The sequence below is a fragment of the Athene cunicularia genome (assembly GCF_003259725.1).
Source record: "Athene cunicularia isolate RWA chromosome 2 unlocalized genomic scaffold, athCun1 chr2_part2, whole genome shotgun sequence".
Taxonomy (NCBI): Eukaryota; Metazoa; Chordata; class Aves; order Strigiformes; family Strigidae; genus Athene; species Athene cunicularia.
In genome coordinates this window covers 2,033,474-2,057,330 of record NW_020799096.1, presented here as the reverse complement: position 1 = coordinate 2,057,330, position 23,857 = coordinate 2,033,474, and the positions used below count along the sequence as shown (strand labels likewise).

The 23,857-nt window shown below is 37.1% G+C and overlaps 1 protein-coding gene across 2 annotated transcripts in view; it reads right to left on the bottom strand.

Moving 5' to 3' along the window:
* The window catches only part of CNTNAP2 (contactin associated protein like 2), a 1,177,736-nt gene that overhangs the window by 456,725 nt on the left and 697,154 nt on the right, over positions 1-23,857 (bottom strand). For both annotated transcript variants that reach the window (XM_026844012.1, XM_026844013.1), the window contains exon 10: positions 5,384-5,555. In XM_026844012.1, coding sequence (XP_026699813.1) covers positions 5,384-5,555 — 172 coding nt within the window. The remainder of the gene's footprint in view (positions 1-5,383; positions 5,556-23,857) is intronic.

The following is a 23,857-nucleotide window of genomic DNA, read 5'->3' as shown; positions in this document are numbered from 1 at the left end:
AGAGGAGAGGAGAGGAGAGGAGAGGAGAGGAGAGGAGAGGAGAGGAGAGGGCACATGTAAGAAGTGGCTTTCAACCATATGACCAGGAACATCTGCAGGCTGAAGTCATGGTGTGGTTTCAATCCTTCTCCAGACTATTTTACTTCCCTTTTGTGAATTTGTCTTGGGAACAACTCAACTGTAAAGCAGGTTTTGCTTCCATTCTGTACACTGGTATATCATCTGCTTCTTATGCAGAGTACTACAGGATAATTCCTTGCTGTCTGCCTCACCACTGAACTGGGAGAGGGGGAGAACAGAGAGGAAAGCCAGAAACCTGAAATCCATACAAAGAGCTGGAAATGAAGAATTTTAAGACTATTCAATGATTAATTCCAAAGAAATTCTGTCTTGCTGCCAGTTACATTGTGGTCATTTTCATGCACCAATATGCTTGCTGTGTTTTGTTATTGAAATGAATTATTACCAATTTTGATTGGCAATCACATAGTCTAGAGAATGTGGCTGTACAGGATTAAAGCCAGTTGCTGGCTCTCTGTCATACAGAACGTATCACCACAGCAGGTGAGCAATAATCACCCAGAAACGTCCTGCGGCAGGTATCTGATTACTCACATTAATTCTTTAATGTTAATTTATTATTGAAAATTGGCATCTAATTAATCTCACTGTGTTACAGAGGGAATCACACAGTTTGCACATTCATAAAACACTGGAAGCAGCTATATGAAAATTCTTGGTACTGCATTTTTCTCCCCATTTCTGTCATTTCACCTCTTATGGTACACAGAGATTTTCATTAAAATTGGCATATGTTCTGCATAATCAACAACGACAGATTGGACACTATATTTTTAAATCATTTTAGTATCTCCTCATTGTGATTTCATGATTAAAATCCATAATTCTAGCCACAATGAAGTCAGGCAAGCTTTAGAATTCTCTGAGACTGCTGGGATAAATTTGTTGTGAGTAATAATTCCGCTCCAATGTCCTGTGCTAAAATCCTAAAGTACAACTGTACCATCTGGACTGTAACAAGTTAGTTTGTTAATGATAAGTAAAGGAGGTGTATAGGGACCTGTGCTGTCACAAGTAGTACAGCATGCTGATCACTGTGACAACAATGCAACTTCCATTGCTAATGCACATAAAGTTAATTAAGATACAGAAACAGGGACAATTGTTTTTTCTCAGTAGCATTCTAACTGTTTGTCCTTAATATATGTGTGTGTGTGTGTGTGTGTGTGTGCATGAAATTATATACATTTATACTATTTGGCCACTGACAAAACCAGAATGTTCCTTAGCTTTGGTGTTTCTTTTTAATAACATCTCAGCATGTAGTCTTTGCTATAGCAAAACGCTCACGTGAGGAGGAAAAGACTAAAAATAAAAAGACACTGGTTTAACACTTGTGTGTCCCAAGTACAAGTGTAATACTCTAATGTGGATATTCTTTTAACATCTTAAAAAACATACCAGAATTAAAATGTGGAAAAATTTTCCATACAGGGCAGGTGTTTAGCTTGGCAGAACCTGGGACTTTGGAAGCAGTTACCTCCAAGGGGGTGTAAACATGAGAACCTGCCACCCTCAGTACCTTCTGTCATGTTCTTATAAACTGTCCCCTCCTTACTGTCCTCTCTCACTAATGATGAAAAATGCCATCATTTACAACTTTACATTTTTCCCCCAACCAAATGGCTGAAGTCTGCAGTAAAAATAATTCAATATGACAGCTTATCTTTCTGCCCAGTGGGGGTCTTCACTGAAGTGTGGCTATGAAAGCAATTTCCATGTTGATGATGACCGCAGCCTTTATGATTCAGAGCCAGACAAGATTAAAAAAACAGGAAGATCCCAGTGTCGTAGCCACAAGTATCTTCCCATTTCAAAGGAAATTAAATTAAGCTAATATATAGCACACATGGTACTTGGATCTTTTAAAAGAAAGCCACATAAAAAATGTTAATACATAGTTGCATATTGTAACAGAAGTGCTTGTAAACTTATTTGAAGATGTTAATAAGACAGCCATGAAAATCCAGTCAGGTCTAAAGCTTGGCATTATTCTTAGCCTTGTTTTAAATTGCAAACTACAAAGAAATAAACTTGATCATGGGGAAAATAACAAACTAGATTACACCTCAGTCCATAAAAAAATCAAAACCAAGACTAAGAAAAGTCTTTGGATACTGTTCTAATTTCCTATTGTTATTCTGTTTGCAACATAATCCTCCAGTGCTTAGAAAGCATAAATGCAAGATGTACAGTTTTAATTTATATAATGAGGATGGTATCAGCACCCAAGGTGGCAGAAGAGGGAAACAGAGTGACAATAGATTCTCTTATATAAAGAAAACACACATACATAAACATCTACACTGTTATTTATATTAAAATATATGAATATCAATGTTATATATATAAACTACATAAAATAAACCTCATATACACGTTGAATGCATAAATCAAAATATTGTTTTAATATTGTAAAAAATATTTCATATATCATTTATGGAATATGGCACAATATATTAAAAATTATATATATTATTATAGGTGATAAAAAGAAATATAAATAACAGCTCCTATATGAAGTTTACTTCAAAGGACATATAGGAATCTTTAAGTCTTATTTTTCAAAAAGGCTTTGTAAAGGTTTGATTCTAATTAACTCATGTTGTAAGTTATTTGTATTTACACTGTAATATATTGCAAAAGCCTAATTCTGATTAACTTCACTATGATAGTAGAATTACTTCTAACAGACACTGGCATAAGTAGGATCAATACTGTCACATAAGCTTAAATTTATCTATCGGGGAAAAAGCAGAGACTTGAGTAGATGTATCTTCACATCCCTTCTTCCAAGTCAGTTTACATTTCCAAAGCAAATATTCAAAATAAAATTAAGCAATTCAAACTACCAAATACTAAGCACAGGAGACCTTTCTAATTTCAGTTCTATGTGAGAAGTTAGAAGAAACTTCTTCCCTGTGACAGCAGCTCTTCACTTCCTCTTTCACTATGACTTCAACCCTGAACAAGTCCCTGAGAAGCAGGAATTTAAAGTGACCTGGCATGCCAGAACAACTCCCTGGTATACCACAAAGCATTCTCCTTAGCACTGACATTACAGAAATGATATACTGGCTCTGGGCTGGGATGAAATTGGCCAAGAAGGCCAATGGCATCCTGGCTTGTGTCAGCAATAGCGTGGCCAGCAGGGACAGGGAAGGGATCTGACCCCTGTGCTTGGCACTGGTGAGGCCACACCTCGATTCCTGTGTTCAGTTTTGGGCCCCTCACTACAAAAAGGACATTGAATGACTCGAGCGTGTCCAGAGAAGGGCAACGGAGCTGGTGCAGGGTCTGGAGCACAGGTCGTACGGGGAGCGGCTGAGGGAACTGGGGGGGTTTAGTCTGGAGAAGAGGAGGCTGAGGGGAGACCTCATCGCCCTCTACAGCTCCCTGAAAGGAGGGTGCAGAGACCTGGGGATGAGTCTCTTGAACCAAGGAACAAGTGATAGGACAAGAGGGAATGGCCTCAAGCTACGCCAGGGAAGGTTTAGACTGGCTCTTAGGAAGCATTTATTTGCAGAAGGGGTTGTTGGGCGTTGGAATGGGCTGCCCAGGGCAGGGGTGGAGTCCCCATCCCTGGAGGGGTTGAAGAGTCGAGTTGCCCCAGCGCTGAGGGATCTGGTGGAGATGCAAACAGTCAGTATTTGGTTAATGGTTGGACTAGGTGATCTTCAAGCTCTTTTCCAACCTACGTTATTCTGTGATTCTGTGAAATTAATAAATTAATCTCCATAGCAGCCTGTATAGTGCTGTGCTTCCCAGCTGTGGCTAGAAGAGTGTTGGTAGCAGAGCACTGCGCAGGCTGCTGCTGAAAAGGGCTTGCACAGCGTCAAGGCTTTCTTGCCACACCCTCCCTCATAAAGGCCTGGAGGCTGAGGTGGGCAAGAGGTTAGGAGGGGACACAGCTGGGACAGCTGACCAAAACTCATCATAGCAATATCCCGTACTGTACAATGTCAGGCTCAGCAATAAAAACTCAGAGAATGGAGGAGGAAGGCAGGATGTTTAGGGTTATGGAGTTTCTCTTCCCAAACTGCTCTTATATGTCCAGAGGCCCTGCCTCCCACAAAGCAGCTTGACTTCTGCCTGCTGATGCGAAGTACTGAATGAATTCCTCTGTTTTGCTTGCATGTGCAGCTTTTGCTTTTCTTACTAAACTGCCATTCTTACTAAACTGCCATCTTAATCCATGACTCTTTTGGCCTTCCTTCTATTTTTCTCCCCATCTCCCTGGAGAGGGGAGTGAGCAAGAGGTAGGGTGGATGTTTGGCTGCTGTCCACGGTCAACCCACTACATCTTGTTCAGTACAAACTAATGTCTACATTTCAGGAAGAGAGGCATTTTGCGAGACCAAAGCAGTATGCCATATTTTGTTTCTTCACACTAGCATTTATCTCTGGGGTTCTCTTAAATTATGGCAAGAAATTAAAACCACATGCATTTCTTTATCATAACTATGCAGATCTTTGCTGATGATATCCAGTCACTCAGGCTATGAAATCTCCATCCTTGGAGATACTCAGAATTTGGCTGGATGTGGCCCAGAGTAACCTGATGTAGCTTTGAAGCTGGTCTTGTGTTGAGCAGGGCTTGGAGCACATGAACTCCAGTGGTTGCTTGTTACCTGAATTATTCTAGGGTCTTGTAATTTTTTCTTCTTTCAAAGCGGAATTCTAAATTTCCTTTTTGTCAAGTAAGAAGAAACTATTAATCAGGAGCAACAGAAATTAACACAGGGAAGTAGAGCTCAGAGCAAAAGCCTGCCATAATTCTGAATTACTCTTCTCAGTTTGGAAAAAAAAAAACCAAAAACAACTACTGAGCATTATTTTCATAAAGTCTGAGCATTTGTTACATGCATAGTTGTGCAAACATGTGGACCTGTTTTAGTTCTCTGAGCAATTCAGTGAAGCCAGAAGGCACTGAAGCTAGGAACCACAACTTCTAGTTGCAAAAAGATCTTAATAACATTAATCTAAGAAACAAAGTGTGACTTTTCAGGAGAGTTCCTTCTATTCAAGGCAGCCATATTATTGACCTGTGGGCTGGGTTTGATTTACAAGAGCTTTTCACCTAATCCTCTGCCTGAGAGTGGGGAGATTGGAAATAGGCTTTCACCTGTACCCTGCACAATCTACAACTTAAAGCCATCATATCCATCATCTAAGCATGGTTCCCACTGCTAAAAAGGTAGGACTGCCTTGATGTGATCACTGGCACCTTTTCTGTATCACTGTATATTTTCAGAATAGGCAGGACATGTATCAGTGTATCAGTGATGTTACCACAACTTACCTGTCAATAATGGCACACATGTCAATGGTGACATTGGCAAAGCTTCCCAGCTGGCCCTGCTCCACTGCGTGCAAATCCACTAGCTGATCATCCACGTGAATAAACTGCATGCATCCTTGAAATGCATGCTGAAATAGCGGGTGATCCGAGTCATTCATCTGTACAGGAAACCCTGTAAAGCAGCAGAATAAAGAACATAATTAGCTTCATATACTATTACTCAAGCCAGTATTTTTTTTTTTTTTTTCACAGAAAAAGACGTTTTCTAGATGGGGAAGAAAAATGCAAGGTGGGAAGGAAATATTATACAGTTATTAGATTACATTGCAATGTTATTGATTTAAATCATTGGCAACTACCTCAAAGAATTTATAAAGTACAGCTGATGATACTTTCATTAATTTTTGTCTACAGGATGGAAGTCTTCTGCTATCCTCCTCCTCCCCTAGCCCTTTATTGCTGTTTATCATTACTACTCTCTTCATACGAAGACTAAGGCAATAAGAAAATGATTCATCTCCTTGCTATATTTTAGGAATCACATTCCCGTTTCTCAGATTTTCCTGACAGAAATGTATTCCATGTATTCTATTAAGTGAATTTCCAGTTCAGCTTTCTCTAGAACTAGGCTTCCTGAGCAATGAATACCTGTGTTGGAAACTTTCTGCAAACATAAAACTAACTCTAAAATCTAATTCCTGGCCCACTTCTGAAGAATCTGACAAAATTCTGTAGTATTTTCATTTTTGCTCTGAACACATTCATTAGCCTGTCTTTCTGAAGGTGATTTATAAAAGGTGAGAATGAACTAGTGTCTTGACTCAGGCTAAAAGGCAGGAGACAGAGGATGTTTGTATGTAATTGTTTAACTGAATGCCCTTCAGAAGTGAATGTGTCAATTTACTTAAGAAAAATGTCCTCGATAAGACAGTGGAGAGTCTCATTCACTACTTATAAATCTTTAACAATGAACTCCCTGAAAACTTCAAGAAAATAATTTAGACGGAATCTTTGTAAGATAAGAACAGGAAGGAATTTATTGGTAAAGAAGGTTAAAAGTCTGAAAAATGCATAATGGTTTTGCAGATTTCAGCTGGGAAGTTGACTAGCCATGCGGTTCTTGACTAACATGGGTAAAAAAATCATACTCATTCACTTTGGTAGCTAAAACAGATTATACAGCTCCCATTCCTTCTCCCACTTTCCTACCCAACTTCCCGATCTCCAATGCCTTACTGTCTTCTTCAATAGCATGGAAACAGCTATTTGTGGAGACAGAATAACAGATTATCAAACCAACACTGCTTATACAGCAGCAGGAAAAAGGAATGAACATAATTTTAAATTCTGTTCCTGAATACAGTTTATCATGTGCCACACAAATAGTTGGATTGGCTAAAAGAGAAGGCAATGAACAGAGGGCAGAAATATGCAACTGGGGCTTGAGGACAGATGCTGCTTAATGCGGCACCTAAAAAAACCTGCAGATGCATGTAAGTCTCCCCCAAAATATAATTAAGATCAATTTTAACTGAAAGGCTGTGCCAGAACATTCATATGACCAGTAATGTTTTTAAAATTTTTCTAAAACTGTCTTGCCCATCAGCTAAAGTTACTGCCAATAGCTCAAAAGTTTCCCTGACTCACTTCAGCAAGCACTCACTTCAGAGTTCACTGGTGGTGCCACAGAATTAATCAGGGATGTTACAGTAATTAAGCAGTGACCATGCTAAAAGTTAGATCAGACAGGTATTTCAAGAATTTGAGCAAATGCTTGTCCTGAGGTCATACCACCTTTGGAGCGAAATTGTGACACTATCACAGGGAGCCATAAACTGATATGAGAAAGATAAACAACCCCCTCACACTAATACACATCAGATGGAGAAGGAAAAACTCCTGGGGATTCCCCCAGTTGCCTAGCTAGTGCATAATAACCTCATCAGACCAACTGCCCTCCACTAACATAATCCTAGACTGTAGGAATTGTTATTTTGGACTGGCAGAACAGTCAAATTGTAGGGACAGGATTTATATTCTCTTCCCAGCATGTGCATTGGCTAGTGACTTATCTGATGAAAAGAAGACAGGGCTTTCAGAAACCTGCTTCCTACTTCTTTTTTTTTCAACTTGTTCTTTCCAGTGACCAATTAAATTGATTCCTCTGAGGCTTTACATACAGAGAGAGACAGAAAGTGCAAGTTTTTGTTTGGTCTTTTGTTTGGTCGATGCAAGCACAATATTTGCATGTTCCTATCAGGTGCTTCCTCCAATTATATTTAAACAGCTCACACTTTCAGCACAATTGTCTGTTTTCAAACTGTCACTGAAACTACCGTATAACTCTTTCTCAGCAAGAACCCCAAGCTAACACCAAGCACCTGGTCATTTAGATCTTCAGTGCATTAGCAGAGCTGTGCACGAGACCTGTGTATTGTCTTCCAGTTCAAAGCGGTTCCACAATTTCTTTGTTTTCAATATTAAATTCAGGGTTGCCCAACACTGAGGTAAACTCTTAGTGACATGCATGTAAACCCAGCAAAGAGAATGACATTATATGGATATATCTGAATATAATAAAAGATTATCTGACATCCTTCAATCACTAACTGAAAAAGAAGATCAAAACCTAGAACCACAATTTACTCTTCACAACGAAAAGAGTATGAACCAAAGAAGTAAGCCACAAATATATGATTAGATTTGACAATATATTCCAGCAAAACAGATAAGCATTTCAACATTTGATTCTCAGCTTCACTGAATCAAGAGTATCAGTTCTTGACTTACATGATATTAGCACACAGTTATTACCGCTCTCTGGGACATGTTCCGCACTTTCCTACTGGTTGAGAGGAAAGTAGCAGCTGGGTCCCTCAGCCTGGGCAGAGACCTGGGCTCTACTGGCTGGGGTAGGAAGGAGACATGGGCTGGCGTGGCTGGAGGTAGCGGCTGCTCCTAACCTAACTACATAAATTGAGCTTTCCTCTATTACCCTAGAGACTGGTGTACACTGAGTGTTAGTCAGTTTGGGATTCTGAATTTTGCTATGTCTATCAAAGGATGAAGACTATAATTTGCTCACTCATGTCTCTGCCTGTCTTCCCTGGGCTGTTTCTGGTCATGTAAAGAAATGGAAGAGCACTTGTACAGCAACTCCCATAGTCTGTGAGGCTGACTGGGTGTCAAGGCATTTCAGTCATGCTATACTATAATAGACAGTTATGCAAAGAGATAAATTCCAAAAACAATTCACTATCGACAGGAAATAGAAGAATGGGGGGGGTTTTGAACCATGTGCTTCTCACAGTCCAACCTTCTCTAACACCATTATTCTTCTGCTTTAAAGTTGTTGCTATAGCTTAGAGAAAGTTTTCAGAATGCAGTTACTAAACATACTGTTATGTAAAGAGCTTAGCACACGGGAAAGCAACTAGATTAAGCCTTGTGTATAACACCTACAGTGTTTTTGAACTATTAGGTATACAGTCTAATGCCCATTAATTTTGGTGAGACATGGACATTTTAAACAACTCCAGTTCAAGTCACCTGGGGCAAAGCACCTGCCTCAAATGTAAACCTGGAAATGACCTAGTACCTTGCGGTTGTTATTTCAATACACAGGTCAACGCCTTCCCCTTGCAGATTTCCATTATTGAGACATGATCAACTTCCTCATCCTTCCTACAGTGAATGAAATTTCAATTAAATTAACTTGTATAACCAAGTATGACAGTAATGCTGTCACAAGGAAGGCTAAATAGTGGATGAACAATTTGGACAGCACTGTATTGATCTTCTTGCTGACAGGAAAATATGTACATTTTCAAAATGCATTTTGGAGAGTTTAAAACAACGTTCATGCTTATGATTACAAGTGCACCTCAAAGCCATGTAGACTCCATTATCCTGTAATTTCTAGATCTTTCTGACTTTTTTTTTTGTACAAAATCTGAATCTTACCATTTTATTTTTCACATTTTAAGCCCACAAAGAGATGGATTATCCTGCAAAGGCCAGACATTGAATCACAGTTTTCCCAAGTTCAAGGAAATTTGTTTCCACAACTTCATTCTGATGTACCAAACATAGAACAGGCAAAATTCTAGATCCAGCTCCTGGTCTTAATTCAGACTTTTGGGAAAAATTTGAAAATTTGTAGTTCTGATTTATTCTATATTCCATGTTAGATGTCACGTTAATACAATAAAATAAATATAATAAATCTATTATAATAGGCATAATAAAACACCTATAAAATATGTCAAGATCTGTTATGCCTCTCTTCCAATCACCTGAGTAAGGTTCTGTCAACAACATTAAAAGAAAAGAAATTGAAGGAAGAATACATTCAGGTTCATGGTATAATACCAAACAAACATACAGTCGGGGCATGTCATTAAACATCTAATGCACTATTTATTTCTGGATCCGACCTAAGAATGAATTATCATACTAGACTCTGAATACACAGATTTTATTTTGTATCCTATGTGAAACACTTAAGATTTCATTTGAAATGTAATGCAAATTCTACTGTGACAAGAAGAGAGTTTTTCTCCACAGCTTGTGACAACACCACATCATTATATTTTTATTTTGCCTTTTGTTTTATTTGTAAGTTTATGATGGGTTGATGTTTGTATACAGATGGTACTTGGTATTTTACTTCTTTTAAAGTGGTTTTTTTTTGTTTTGTTTTGTTTTTGTTTTTTAATGTAACTATTATCTTAGATATCTAACTCGTAGTCCGTATTATCTTCAGCTTGTTGCATGGGTAGCTGCAGAATCTAGTAATCGATAGAAAAAGCAACTGATCTCAAGTCTAACAGTGATTTTTATCTGCATGGTATTTCATGGATCCTTGCTAGGCAGAATAAGAGGAAGGAAAAAAAATATATTTTTCAGGATCTTTCAAGGGTCAAGTAATCTTCACATTTTCTATACTTACCATATGGAGTTAAAAGATGTTATTCTGAACCCACAGAACAAAACTCAAATTTGGTACATAACAACGTACTCAGACTGAAGATCCAGCTGGTATTTCAGATGTTAATAAACAGGAAAAGACCCTACCAGAAAAGCTCAATACACCTACCTACTCAAATTCACTGTAGTATTTTTATGCTTGTTTCAGTCAGACCAGAATGGGGCCCTTAACGTTAAGTGGAACACATGCAGCAACTTTGGAAAACTAGAATTTTCCTGCCCCAAAAGCATGAAATAAACGAAAGTAAACAAACTGTAGAAGGGATGAACAGCATGCATTAAAACTCAGTATATTTTTTCATATCATTGCATCTCTGTAAAGCTACAGAAATGTTTAAAAAAGCACACACCTATACTATCCAGGTATTTGATGGAATATGGGACCAGTGCATGAGGTTTCAACAGTCATGGCTCTTTAACTCCAGTCACAGTTCTGTATGAGGGAATATGAGGACTAAGGATGGGGATTGCCAAGACATTTGGATCCCATGTCTAGCAACCGTATGAACTGTTCTGAAAATAAACACGACTTCAGAGTCTCCCAGCTCAGTGGAGTGCAGAAAGGCAAACCAGAATGGGAACTAAATTTTTTCTGTGTGTATTTGCAGAGAAAGTCACCACTTTTTTGGTTGACACATTTTCTAATAAATTAAGCTTTATTTTTGTCTTCATTGTTTCATTTATAGAAACACAGAGGTTGAATGCAAGGTAGGGAATAATTTCTTTGACTGAGGGAAGTCTGCTTTTAAAAGTGGCTAGAGGTTCCTTTTTTTTTTTTTTTTTTTTTTTTTTTTTTTTTTTTTTTTTTTTTTTTTGTTTACCCCTTCCACTTCCTGCCAATATAAATGGAATTTGAGAGGAGTCAGACACTTAAGACATAAATGAAGAGTCCTCATGAAAAGTACAATAAAAAGACAAACAACTGCTTTAAAACAAAAGAAAAGCTTTTAGATACATTTTCATCCTTTACTGGCAGTGTTCAAAATAAATCAGGACACTGAGATTGTAATAAAGGTAATATAAATAACACAATGAAATGTAACACAAATGAAAAAAAGAAACATATATTGTTTTAAAACAAACCACTTATAAAGCATTTAAGCACAGTTTTATGCTCTGACAGTTCTTAGTACAAAGGCAATTCTGCTTCCTGGCAGAGGAACAGTGAAACAAATTAATAAAATATTTTGGGTATCATCTGACAAAACAATGAAAATGTCTTCTCTGTTTTTAAATGAAGGTTTTATTATCTATGTGAGTTCCCATGAAACAAATGTGGTGCATGAATGACTGAAACCCTAAAGTATGAAATCGGCAAGAACTCTGTTTTGAAATAAACTCATAAGCTGTCCTGATCTTCCTGTTTAGACAAAATTCTCATTCAAATAACTGAAAACAAAAGCAATAGCAGCCAGTTTCAATCATCACTTTCTGACATGGAGGGAAGCAGTAAGAATGACTGTTATTACCAGTCTTGGCTAATTTAAGTCAGTCTAACACTTCATTGCAATTTCTACCTTATCTTATTGGATATGATAGAGAATACAGAAAGCCACATAATGATTAAATTGCAGCAAATCTGTACATTACACTACCTATGTAATACATGCTATAGGCTTTCTGTTTTATAACAAAGAGAATAAATGTATTCTAGATTTTCAAAGTTACTGCTACTTCACTTCTACTGAAAATGTCCCATGAAGATAAAAAATGTCTAGAGACTGCTGGAGGTAATTACCCTTAAGGAGATATAAGCAGCATAAAATACTCAATCACTATTTACTCCCTTTAAGAGATGTACAGTGTGGAGATTACACTATTGGAATTAATTACATAATCTCCTACATGATCTTATTTTGTATTTTCACATACTACAGAGTTCTGGCTAGAGTATCACTATGGTGAATTTACTTCAATCAGAAATGTTAGGATAGCAGTCATTGGACTGATTCACATGATGTACTTCCACCAACTTCCATCTAAGAGATTTATAATTTAATCAACAATATATTTATTTTTTTTCAGTCCAGTTAACAGAAGTGCCAGGGTGGCACCAATGGTTGGACTAGATGATCTTTGAGGTCCTTTCAAACCTAGTTGATTCTGTGATTCTGTGAATGAAAGCACTTAGCATTGAGTGGCTAAACACTCAAGCAAAATCACTGTGAGCTATAGTTCGTATGACCACAATTTATCACTTTGTAGTAAACAACACCAGTATGGAACTGAGTTTTTGTTTAGGTACCTTAAACATGCCACTTCCAGTTTCATGACATACACTGCATGTTCTCCAGTATTCCAAATTATGTCACTTAGATCCTATTATCAGCTATAACCACAGAATTATCTCTTGGTTGCAAAGACTTTGTTGGAGCTTTGCTGCTAATAAATGCTTCTACATATTTAGAACTTGGAAAGCAATCTGTTCTGAAGTGCATTCAGATATTCAGCACATCTTAAATGTCTATTCTGACATTTCTGTTAGCAATACCTTTCAGGTTTTGAACACCTTAAATTTATTTTTCAGACTGCCAAATCTAACTTAAAAATATTAATCACCATATAGTATATCATCTCATATAAGTATATCACTATATAGATGGTTTCTATAAATCAAAATTAAGGATGCCCATTAAATATGGCAGGTAGATTTAAGGATCAACACTATTACTCTTTAATGAACAAACTCAAAAAATAATTAATTGGATGTTTAAAGAGTTATCTTAATCATTTTAATATTTTGCAACACTTAGATTTTCCTTTATTAATCGTATTTTTGATCTTAAATTCCGATAAAATTTTATTACCTGAGCAATTAAATAAAGTACATTAATTCTGTAGGGCTTAATGGAATCCCTATAAACAGTCACTAAATTCATAGTAATGGCCATCCTTATGCTTATTAGAATCTTATGCAAAAAAACCCCATAGTAATTAATTTTAAAATCTTAACATTACAAACTATAGAACTGATTAACAAATTTTTACCTATTTTCTTACATTTTCAGTTTAGAATAACTGTAAATTCATGTGAATCAAAAAAAGTACCATGGTACTTCTCAGTTGCACTTTTTACTACATACTAGATGATGACAAGATGAAAGAACGTCAGGATAAAAAGGGAAAATCATATGGGCATTCTGATACTTTAGAAGTATCCATAGCAATGTGATTAGTAATCTCTCCACTTTTTAATAGATTAGCTATGGCATTTGCTTATATTATGAGATATTTGCAAACTGTTGGGATTACATACCCATTTGGGTAAACTGGGTAGTTTAACTTACTAAAGTGTTACATATCTTTAACTCAGTGGCAGAATAGAACTTTGTATCTGTTTTTTCAGGTGGTCATGATTTAAGCAATATATAGCTTTCTTATTTCTATTTAGAAACACAAATATAGAAATAGTTGCCAGTAGACTGTCTTTCCAAATTTAGAAAGAAATAACAGAGAATCTCCACAATATAAACACACACATTCTCTCTTTTCTCAATCTGAGCTAATTTATCTGTAGCACATAATTTGTGCCTGCAGTTCACATGAATAGTTAGTAACGCTTAATATTGTTATAAGTGGAAAGCACTCATGCAGTAGGGCGTACTGAATGTATATTAATATTAGAAAGGAATTCATATCATAAATCAGAATGAACTCTAGTACACAATAATGACAACAAAATCAATTTTCTGTAATTTCCATAATTATTTAAAGCTATTATGAGTGCAAACATTTCACTACATGGAAAGAAACAAAAGTCTATTTGTCTTTTACTCCTAAGATTTGAATGTTATAAAGGATCAGAATTTTGTTATCAGTTTTTAAACTTGATGCTTTCTCAAAAAAAAGAGATGAAAATATTATAATTTTAGAAACTGATCTTTTAATTAGAAAATTAAAGAAAATAATTACAGCTGTTGGGTTATGGTGCATTTCTCTTTCTCAGCTCACTCAGCTTTCACTTTATTACAAGTCTACTCACTCAAAACAAGGTATGCGTACAGTAGAAAAATGCTAGAAAATAATATACAGAAATTACCTTCATTCTCCTGTATTTTTGAACTTAGACAAAAAACAAAAAGAAAAACCCAGGCAATTTGTTTTCAAAGAAATTGAATTAAAGTTTGAACTGAAACTACAAAATAACTCCATAAGCAGCATAACCCTTAACATTCTTTCTTCCTTATAGTATTAATATGAAGTCCAATGGAGCCAAGAAGATTTCTTAAACACTGTGGCTGGCTATTTAAAAGCACAGCAGGCATAGCAGCAGAGGCCTCATATAATAATGACTCAACATAAAGTTAACGGGATTTTTTTTGAATAACAAGTTACAGGACTTAACTGTGACAAATTGCATTAGGCTCATTAAAAGTTCTCTTGAAAGTGCTTTAAAATGCATGATAGGATATACTGATTGACTCATATTCAGAGAAAATACCCTTTTTGTTAAAAGATTATTTCGTTACTTTTTGTTTTCTTGGGAATATACACCAGAAAGTGCACAGTGACAATAATGTTATTGATATGCCACGTCCAAGATGGATCTCCTCCTACTGTAATGCTGAATAATTTCTACTAAAATGACTGAAGCAATTTAGTGTGTTGAGGAAAGCTATGTAAAGAACAATACAGTTACCAAATATAAAAGAAATCTTAGCTTTTCAAATTTCCCTTGGCTGTTTGATGTAATATTTATATACTTAGAAGTTCCAAATAATTATATAAATAATGATGGATCAATTTTAGGACTTATTTTCAATAGGAGCTCAGCTAAAATCTTTAACAGGTATCAGGTGGTTACCTTCCATTGATATTGACACTGATCTCTTTAGTGATGCCTCAGACAGTGTGAAAATAAAGATCAAAATTACAGTCACTTATGAAAAATCCAATTATTATAAAATCACAAAATAATTTCCTTTAGAGGGGACCTCTGGAGATGATCAGATCCAAACTGCTCTTCAGAGGATGTCAAATTAGGGCAGGTTACTTAGGGATGTATCCAGTCCAGTTCACTGTCTCTGAGGATGGAGATTTCAGAACCTCTCCAGACAAAGTGTTCCAGTGTTTGACCATGCTCACAGTTGAGAAATGCGTCCTTGCATTTAATCAGAATTTCCCATGTTGCAACTTGTGTCTGTTCCCTTTTGTCTTCACATTATACAACTCCAAGAAGAGTCTGAATCTATCTTCTCTACACCCTCCCAGTAGGCAGCTGTAGACCGCAAGATCTCCTTTCAGCCTTCTCTTCAGAGGCTAAACCCAGTTCTCTCCGCCAGTCTCTCCTCATACATCATGTGCTTGAGGTCTTTAACCCTCCTGGCTGATCCTCTGCTTGACTTGCAATGACTGGCATGTTATTGTCCTTGTACAGAGGGGCCCAACACAATGTGCTCCTGTGCTGATTTTGTCTGAGATAGAGTTAATTTCTTCATAGTAGCTAGTATGGGGCTATGTTTTGGATTTGTGCTGGAAATAATACAGAGATGTTTTCATTACTCTTGAGCAGTGCTTACACAGCATCAAGGACTTTTGTGCTTCTCATGCCACCCTACCAGCAAGCAGGCTGGGGGAGCACAAGAAATTGGGAGGGAATGCAGCTGGGACAGCTGACCCCATCAGACCAAAGGGATATCCCACACCATATGGCGTCATGCTCAGCAATATAAGGCTGGGGAAGAAGAGGAATGGGAGGATGTTCGGAGTGATGGCATTTGTCTCCCCAAGTCACTGTTACACGTGACAGAGCCCTGCTGTCCTGGAGATGGCTGAACACCAGCCTGCTCATGGGAAGTGGTGAATGAATTCCTTGTTTTGCTTTGCTTGTGCGTGCAGCTTTTGCTTTACCTATTAAGTTGTCTTTATCTCAACTCATGATTTTTCTTACTTTTACCCTTCCAATTGTCTCCCCATCCCACCGGGGGGCGGGGAGTGAGCGAGTAGCGGTGTGGTGCTTAGCTGCCAGATGGGCTTAAACCATGACAGCTCCAGATGTGGTCTTGCCAGTGCTGATGGAGGGGAAGAATCACTCATTGCAGCCTGCTGACTCTGCTCTTGTTGAGGCAGCTTGGTATGCCAGTGGCCACTGTCACCACAGGGTCACAATTACTGCTTATGTTCAACTTTTCCCTCAGGACCCAAGGTCCTCTTCTGCAGAACTCTTTTTCCTGTTGATGATCAGATTGGATTGATGCACTGAATTATTCAGTCCCTGGTGCAGGACTTTGAGTTTCTCTTTGCTGTACATGATGTGGTCTCCGTCATCTCATTTTTCTAGTGTGTTGAGGTCCAAGTGAATAGCAGCCTTAAAGTTCCAGCATGCCAACTGTTTCCCCTAGTTTATCATCCACAGAGTGTTGAGGGTGCACTCCATCCCATTACCCAGGTTGTTTATAAAAACATCAAACAGAATCATTGCCAGCATCAGTCCCTGAAGATCACCACTAGAAACTGGTCACCACTTAGACTTTGTGCTGTTGATCACCACTATATGAGCCTGGTGTCCAGTCAATTTTCCCCCACCTTATAGTTCATCTATCCAGTCCATATTTCACCAATTTCCTATAATGATATTATGAAGACTGCTGAAGGCCTTTCTAAGACCAAAGTATACAACATTCACTGTTCTCACTGTTCTCTTATCCATGAAGCCAGTTATAGTGGGCAATCTAAGGTATCTCCCAGAATTCGCATAACATTTCAAAGATCATTGACAGAAACCTTGCAGTGAGATTGGCTATCTCTATCAGCACTCTTGGATCCAACCCACCTGATGCCACAGACTTCTCTACATCTGATTTGCATGTTCAGTCCCTAATCTGGTCTTTCTCTGATGTGGACTTTACTTAACTCCCCCAGGCTCTGCTACTAGTTGGAGGGGCCTGGGAGGCCTGAAAGCAAACTTTACCAAGAAAGGCCAAAGCAAGGAATGCACAAAGTATCTCAGCTTTTTTCATGTCCTCTGTCCCTAGGTCTCTATCCCACTGATGAGTGGAACCGCATTTTTCTTCATTTCCACTTGCTGCTGAAATACTTACTGAAGACTCTCTTGATGCTGTCATATCCCTGACTAGCTTTAACTCCAGCTGAGCTTTGGCTTTCCCAGTTCCAACCTTGCAGGCTTGGGCAATGACTCTATATTCCTCTTGGATTCCTGCTTCTAGTTAGTGTGTTTTTCATTTTTTGCATTTGAATTCAATCAGGTGTTCCGTTTTTCCTATAGTTAGGTTAGTTTCATTTAAACAATATAAATTATTGAAATAGATCTGGTAAAATATACAGATATCCCAGAGTTTTCACTTTGACTGTATCAATGGCATTAAATGCAAGACATAAGCACACAATCTCTAGTGTCTATTGGAAAAGGAAAATTGATTATAATGTAAATTACCCTAATGTCCACTTTGTTCATATTATGTTCTTTGTAGGCATATTACATACTTTGCAGAGTGAGACTTCAGGGTATTTTTGATAAGTGCCAAATGTTAAAAACATTTTTCTATTTAAGGGGTTTTACTACAGAGTTGAAACTCCGAACAGCATAATGCTTTGGTAGTTAAAAAAAGCATGGAATGCATCTGAGGAAAGACGCTGAGAAAAGAAGGAAGAAAAGAACATCAGAAAATTACATCTAACCTGTGTGTCTCCTACTCCCTCCGTTGGTCTTTGACTTTCAATTACAAAACCAAAGTACTATTTGCTTTGAACCAATGGGGAAAAGAAACAACAATTTAGCTGAGGACATGCTCTGCAGACCCTGTTATTCAGCTGGCAAAACAGGGATGCCTTGCTCCAGTCCTTTTCCTTACCTCTCTGCTGTGATGAGCCAAGCTACACAAACAAAAGCTCCACAGCAGCTTTACCAAGACCTTGTGCAGGACTATACTTCCATTTTCTGGGGTGAAGTAGATCTTTGCTGAAATTGAAGCAGGGGATGTAAGAACTGTGGATGATTTTTATTTTTTTTTTTCTTGTCTATGAAATATGGGCATTTTGGGGAAGCTTTGCAAAAAGATAAGGGTTTCAACTCTAGCTGAACTCTGCTACAAGGCAGAAGCTCAGAATTTAGGGGAGAGTTACATTTTGTAAGACCAGGGTGACTCTGCTTTAATTTGGAACATAAGGATTTTTTTTGCAGGGGAGATAAAGGAAAGACAAAGACTGCAAAGGTTCTTACAGATGCCAGAATCAGAGTTTGGGTTAAGCCAGCAAATGCATGTCTATGGAAGAGAGAGGGACCAAAATATTTCAGAAAACTATTAAACTAAAACAAATGAAACAGATGAGGGGAGGCTTACATGACTATTAAGAATCACTAACTTTTTTGCTGACTGAGCAGACCCATCTGATTCTTAATTTCATATCTTAGTGAAATAACATCTGAAGTTTTGCTTGGTTTTGAAAAGACACTAGGGTAAAACCAACTGTTTTGCCTGCACATGGCTTGGAGCCTCTGAATTTGTTTAAAGTGAAAGACTAACTTTCTGTATTTTGTATCTGAAGTAATCAAAACAGCAAATATGTGTAATCAAATGAGCACAAATGAAATTATGACACTTAGCACCTCTTGGTAAACAATAAAGAGGCTTAGAGAATCTAAACTACTCCACTGATATCATATAGGGTTTCACGTGGCTAAAATTATAGATGTCACTGAAAAAAAAAGAGGGACATTTATACATTTGCAGTTTAAGCCCACAAGTCCTTATTCAAAAAAAGCACATAAGCACACACATAAGTCCACATATGCAGAAGTTCAATATAAAAGGCTTATTTTCTCAAATTGTTTATCTTTCTATCTTGCAGGTAGATAATATGGCTTTAAATAGCACAGGCGACAGAGCACAGGAGACCAGATGCTACATCCTGACTTTATTATCAGTAAATTTTGTCTATCTTGAAAGGATGGTCAGTAGTGAAGTCCTCATTGCACATGTAATTGAAACTTAGCCTTAAATATAATGACTCAAACAATACTTAAATTATCCAGACAGGTTGCAAATGACTATCTACACAATTTCTAGGCACTGTCAGATCACATACCCTGAGTTCTAACATTTCTTGCCTCTTTTTTTTTCCTTTGTCCTTTAGATATTTTGTAAGAATTTGAAATGAAAGTGAAAAATTGGAAATGTACCATTTCCAGTGTTCCTTAGAAATAAACAAGAGGCTTTCTTTTATTGCAGTCAGAGATCAATGTGAAATAGATTTATTAGCCCAACAACCATATAACGCTGCTACATACAGAAACACATATTTGCATTTCACTCTTCTTTTTCTCATCATGAGAAATCAATGTGCTTGTGCTTAGTACCAGTCACAGCCAGGTTCTATTTTTATATGTCTACATATAGTATATTTAGTTCCTGTGTTGGTGATCTGCAGAAGTCAACAATCATAAAGCTGTGATTTATGGCTAAGAATACATGGGACACATCTTGTAAGCAGGAATACTTTGGTAAATTTTGATGCTAATTGTAATGTTCATAAAGGGAACAATTCTAATCTAGGAGACAAACATGGGAATATTTGTACTCTGTATGCCTCCAGATGTATCCATGGCAGGAGTAAAAAAGGAGAGAAAGAGTGAAAGGGAGAAAGCAGGACATTACTAGCGTCAAGCAACTATATATATAGCAATCATTAGCAAGACTGTAATTCTCCAAGTTTGACTGGGCAGAACATCTGAGGAAAATACATCTTGGCAAGAAACATGACTCGCCAATCATTAATGTTTACCATTGAAAACCAAGGACACTTAAGCACAAGGAAAAGATGTCACCAGAGGCCTATTTTTAAAACAAGGACAGAGAAAGACAGAAATTGATAGCACTTATAAGAACAGAAAGTCAGAAATTGTTGATTTGAACTCCAGTTAAGAATGATCAGATTATATTGTTTTAATGACTTTGTCTTCTATAATCTATATAACCATTACAGACATCTGAATTCTTTTGGAAGAGCCAACATACCTTATAATAAAAATTGAGTTAATTTCTTTTTTAAAAGTTAGGTTTACATTCAGAATTAAATTTTAAGCATCTCCACTTAAGCCATGAAGACAGTGAAGGCTTCTGTGCTTTATAGGCTAGTCATGGGAGTCTAATAAAGCACTTCAATGCAAAGGTCTTGCCAAGACCTATTTAAATGAAGGCACTCAGAGGCTCTGTAAAAACTGAAGTCTGACACACAAGGTTTACACACACACATATAAAGACAATCTGCACTCAAAAAGTTCATTTATTGTCAAGGATCTTTCAAATATCCATTGTTACAGTCATGTAAATATAGGTGATTATACTTGGAAAATGTAGGAAATGCATACACAATTATATCAGTGACAGTCTTCAGAAAAGAGGTGGGAGCTTTGTCAGTAGGAATTTTTTATGAGTCATGTCAACTAGATTGAACCGAATTTATCTGATCGGCAAGGATAAAAAGTAGCTACTTATATAATTTTGAAAGTTGTTGGAGTCTATCAAGTAAGGCATTACAGAGAAAATACCAGATAGCAATGTTCCCAAGGAAAAATAAAATTTAATTATCAGAACAATAAACACAGTAATATAGATGGAGATGTGCTATCTGCTCATTTCTAAACCCATCAGCTATCAAAGCTAACACCGATGACTTATAAGCGGAATCTGTTATTTCACTACAGCACTACATTCTTAACCCACATTCTCATGAGTTAAGAAGTCACATCATTTGGTTCCGTCACTTAATTTGCAAACAATAGATGAGCAAATATCTTGATACACACAAGCCAAGGAACTGTTGGCTGGAGAGTGAAAAGTAGATTCACCCCAGATAGCAGAAAGTGAATTATAAGAATTGTATAAATGCTGCTCAAGATAAGAAAAACTTTGGAAAAGAATATAATTGCTTGAAAACTAGAAACTTACATAAAACACCTACCCTGATTCCTAAATAAAATTTTAATCACGTGTTCTGACAAACTTAGGCAACTATAGCAAAAAACCAGAAATTTTAACTATTCAATTTACATGACTAGAATATTGCCTTGTCATACAACAGTGAAAACAGAATTGTGTTTATAGAATACAAGCATCATTTTTTAGAGACAGATGTTCCCTACATACTCTTCCATCTCTACTGCATTCACAAATATTTGCAAGGCAGCAAATCTATAAGCAACATTTACATTGAAACTATTCAACAAAGTTCTCAAATGTAGCTTCCCAGGCCAATACTGTCTCCCAAAATATTATTTGTATCCCACTTTTCAACAAGGGCAGGGGTTTTTAACTTCAGCACAACAGATGTGCACCTATTATACATTTACGCATATGTATTTTGTCCCCTCCTCCTTACACACTCTATTTTCAGTAACACAAGTGGATTAGAAAGAGAATCATTTATAATCACTCATGGAGGGAAACTCAGGAATGACTTAGCAAATCAGATAATAGGGGAAAGGGATTTATAGTGCTTCAAAATGGAGTTTGATAAATTAATGGAAGAAATCATATGGCAGCTTAGGGTGATTTTCAAGTTACAAATCAAGGTTGTGACATGAGACCTTTGGTGTGTAAATTGTGGATATTCTGAAGGAGAATTGAAAAAAGTGGATTGCTGTCTGTTCATGATGTTTGTACCATATTTATATTGTACTAATACAATGCTTCAAGGCTTCTGTTGGCTACCTGCAAAGGCATATACAGGTTTGGAGTTTGATTTTATTTTTTTTTTTTTAATCCTTGATCTATCAGTAGACTTTCAGTGTATTTTCAACCTTCAGTAAAGCACTGAATTGCCACAGCAAGACTGAATCTGGCACAAGGAAGGCCAGAGGTCCCACAGGATTTAAATTCCAGAGTGACTCCCCTTGACATGCTCATTTTGCATGCTCAGCTAACTGGAGTGGCAGATATCTCCAGAGTGGCTTAAGGGTAAGATCTCTGCAGGTAAGATCCATTTATCAGGATGAGTGGGAAATTTCAAACCTAACAGCAGCTCCTGCAGGATTAGGTCACTGGTGCTGCCTCATGATCTTTCCAATTCTCTTCCTTTATTTACTAATATTCAGGGCTTTTTGGTTTGTCTTGTGATCAGAAGTTAGAGTACTGGGAATTTTCTGTGGTAGAGGAGTGCATGTAGAGAAAATGGTCCAAAAACTGTTGGATTAAGTATCTACTGCATGGGAGTCGAGGGAAACAAAAGACAATTACTCTTCAACCCTCTGTTTCTAAGCCATATCTGAGATACAGTATCTGAAAGTGCATAGAATATTTAATAATGAATATACCTTTTAATAATTTAATTTTTCCCTCCATTAAAAACTCCAGCATCTAAACAACAAAGGTTCAGATTTAAGGTTCTGTGCAGAGATAACATACTTTAATTTTTTTTGGCACAAGTAGCAAAGCATGTTTTTAAGTTTTTAAGGATGGGTTTTAACACTGTAGCTGTTTCTTGGCAACTCATAAAACACGGGCAAAATTGCTTAACATTTTTGCTGATACTAGGTTACAAAAAATTAAGAGATGTTTCCTTTTTCTCCTCTGCCATCCTATTAGTAGTTCTCTGATAGAACAAAATGGAGAGAATATGCCAAAAGTCTTCTTTAAAATAAATTTCCATAATTAAGTTTGATTACTTCTATTTCCAAATAGCTACAGATGTTTTTCTAATTAGCACTGGGAGTTTTACACTGGCACTGATGCTGCTGACTTTTCCTAAAGGAAATTGCGCACTTCTGCCCATTAACTTGAGTGAGTAAAAAATGTCAACAGGATAACATGCGCAAACAATCTGTTAGCCACATTTCGACATTGCTCTTTTTATTGGGTGCATTCCCTCAGGAATCTACACTGCTAATATTGTAAAATTATATTGAAAATGCCATAAAGCACACAGACTTCTGACTTGACACCAGTACTGAATTTCAACACTGTATGCTTAAAATGACATTTAAAATATTGTCTAATGATTAGGTCCAGGGGAGGGAAAACTGTCACAACATTAATAGTTAATTAAAATTATTACTCTGATAAAAATTACAATATTACTCTCATGAGAAATAATATGCCCTGCTTTATCTGGGTTATATTCAAGTATAATTGACACGTTGAGCAGTATTTTATTTCAATTTATTTCACAGGATGGTGTGAGCAGACACCATTGTGGCATGTCTGCTCACAGGCCCCTGCAAAACCCTACCACTCTCCATGGAAACCACTGTAAGAATATTGGATCTATGCCTGTTCCCTTAGGCTGGTAGGTCTTGATACTTCTGATATCTGGGATATCTGCTAGCAAGTACAGACATGTTAAGATTAAAGCAACAAATATGACCTTTCAGATGTTTTCCCCTCAACTTACTATTTCCGTAACCTGATTAGAAAGACAGAGTTGTGTTCTGGCATTTTCTGTACACCCACTGGCAAATTTCACTGTCACGGTGTGTGTGTATCTGTGATTAAGGGCATTTACACATGCACACTGGGTGGGAAATGCATC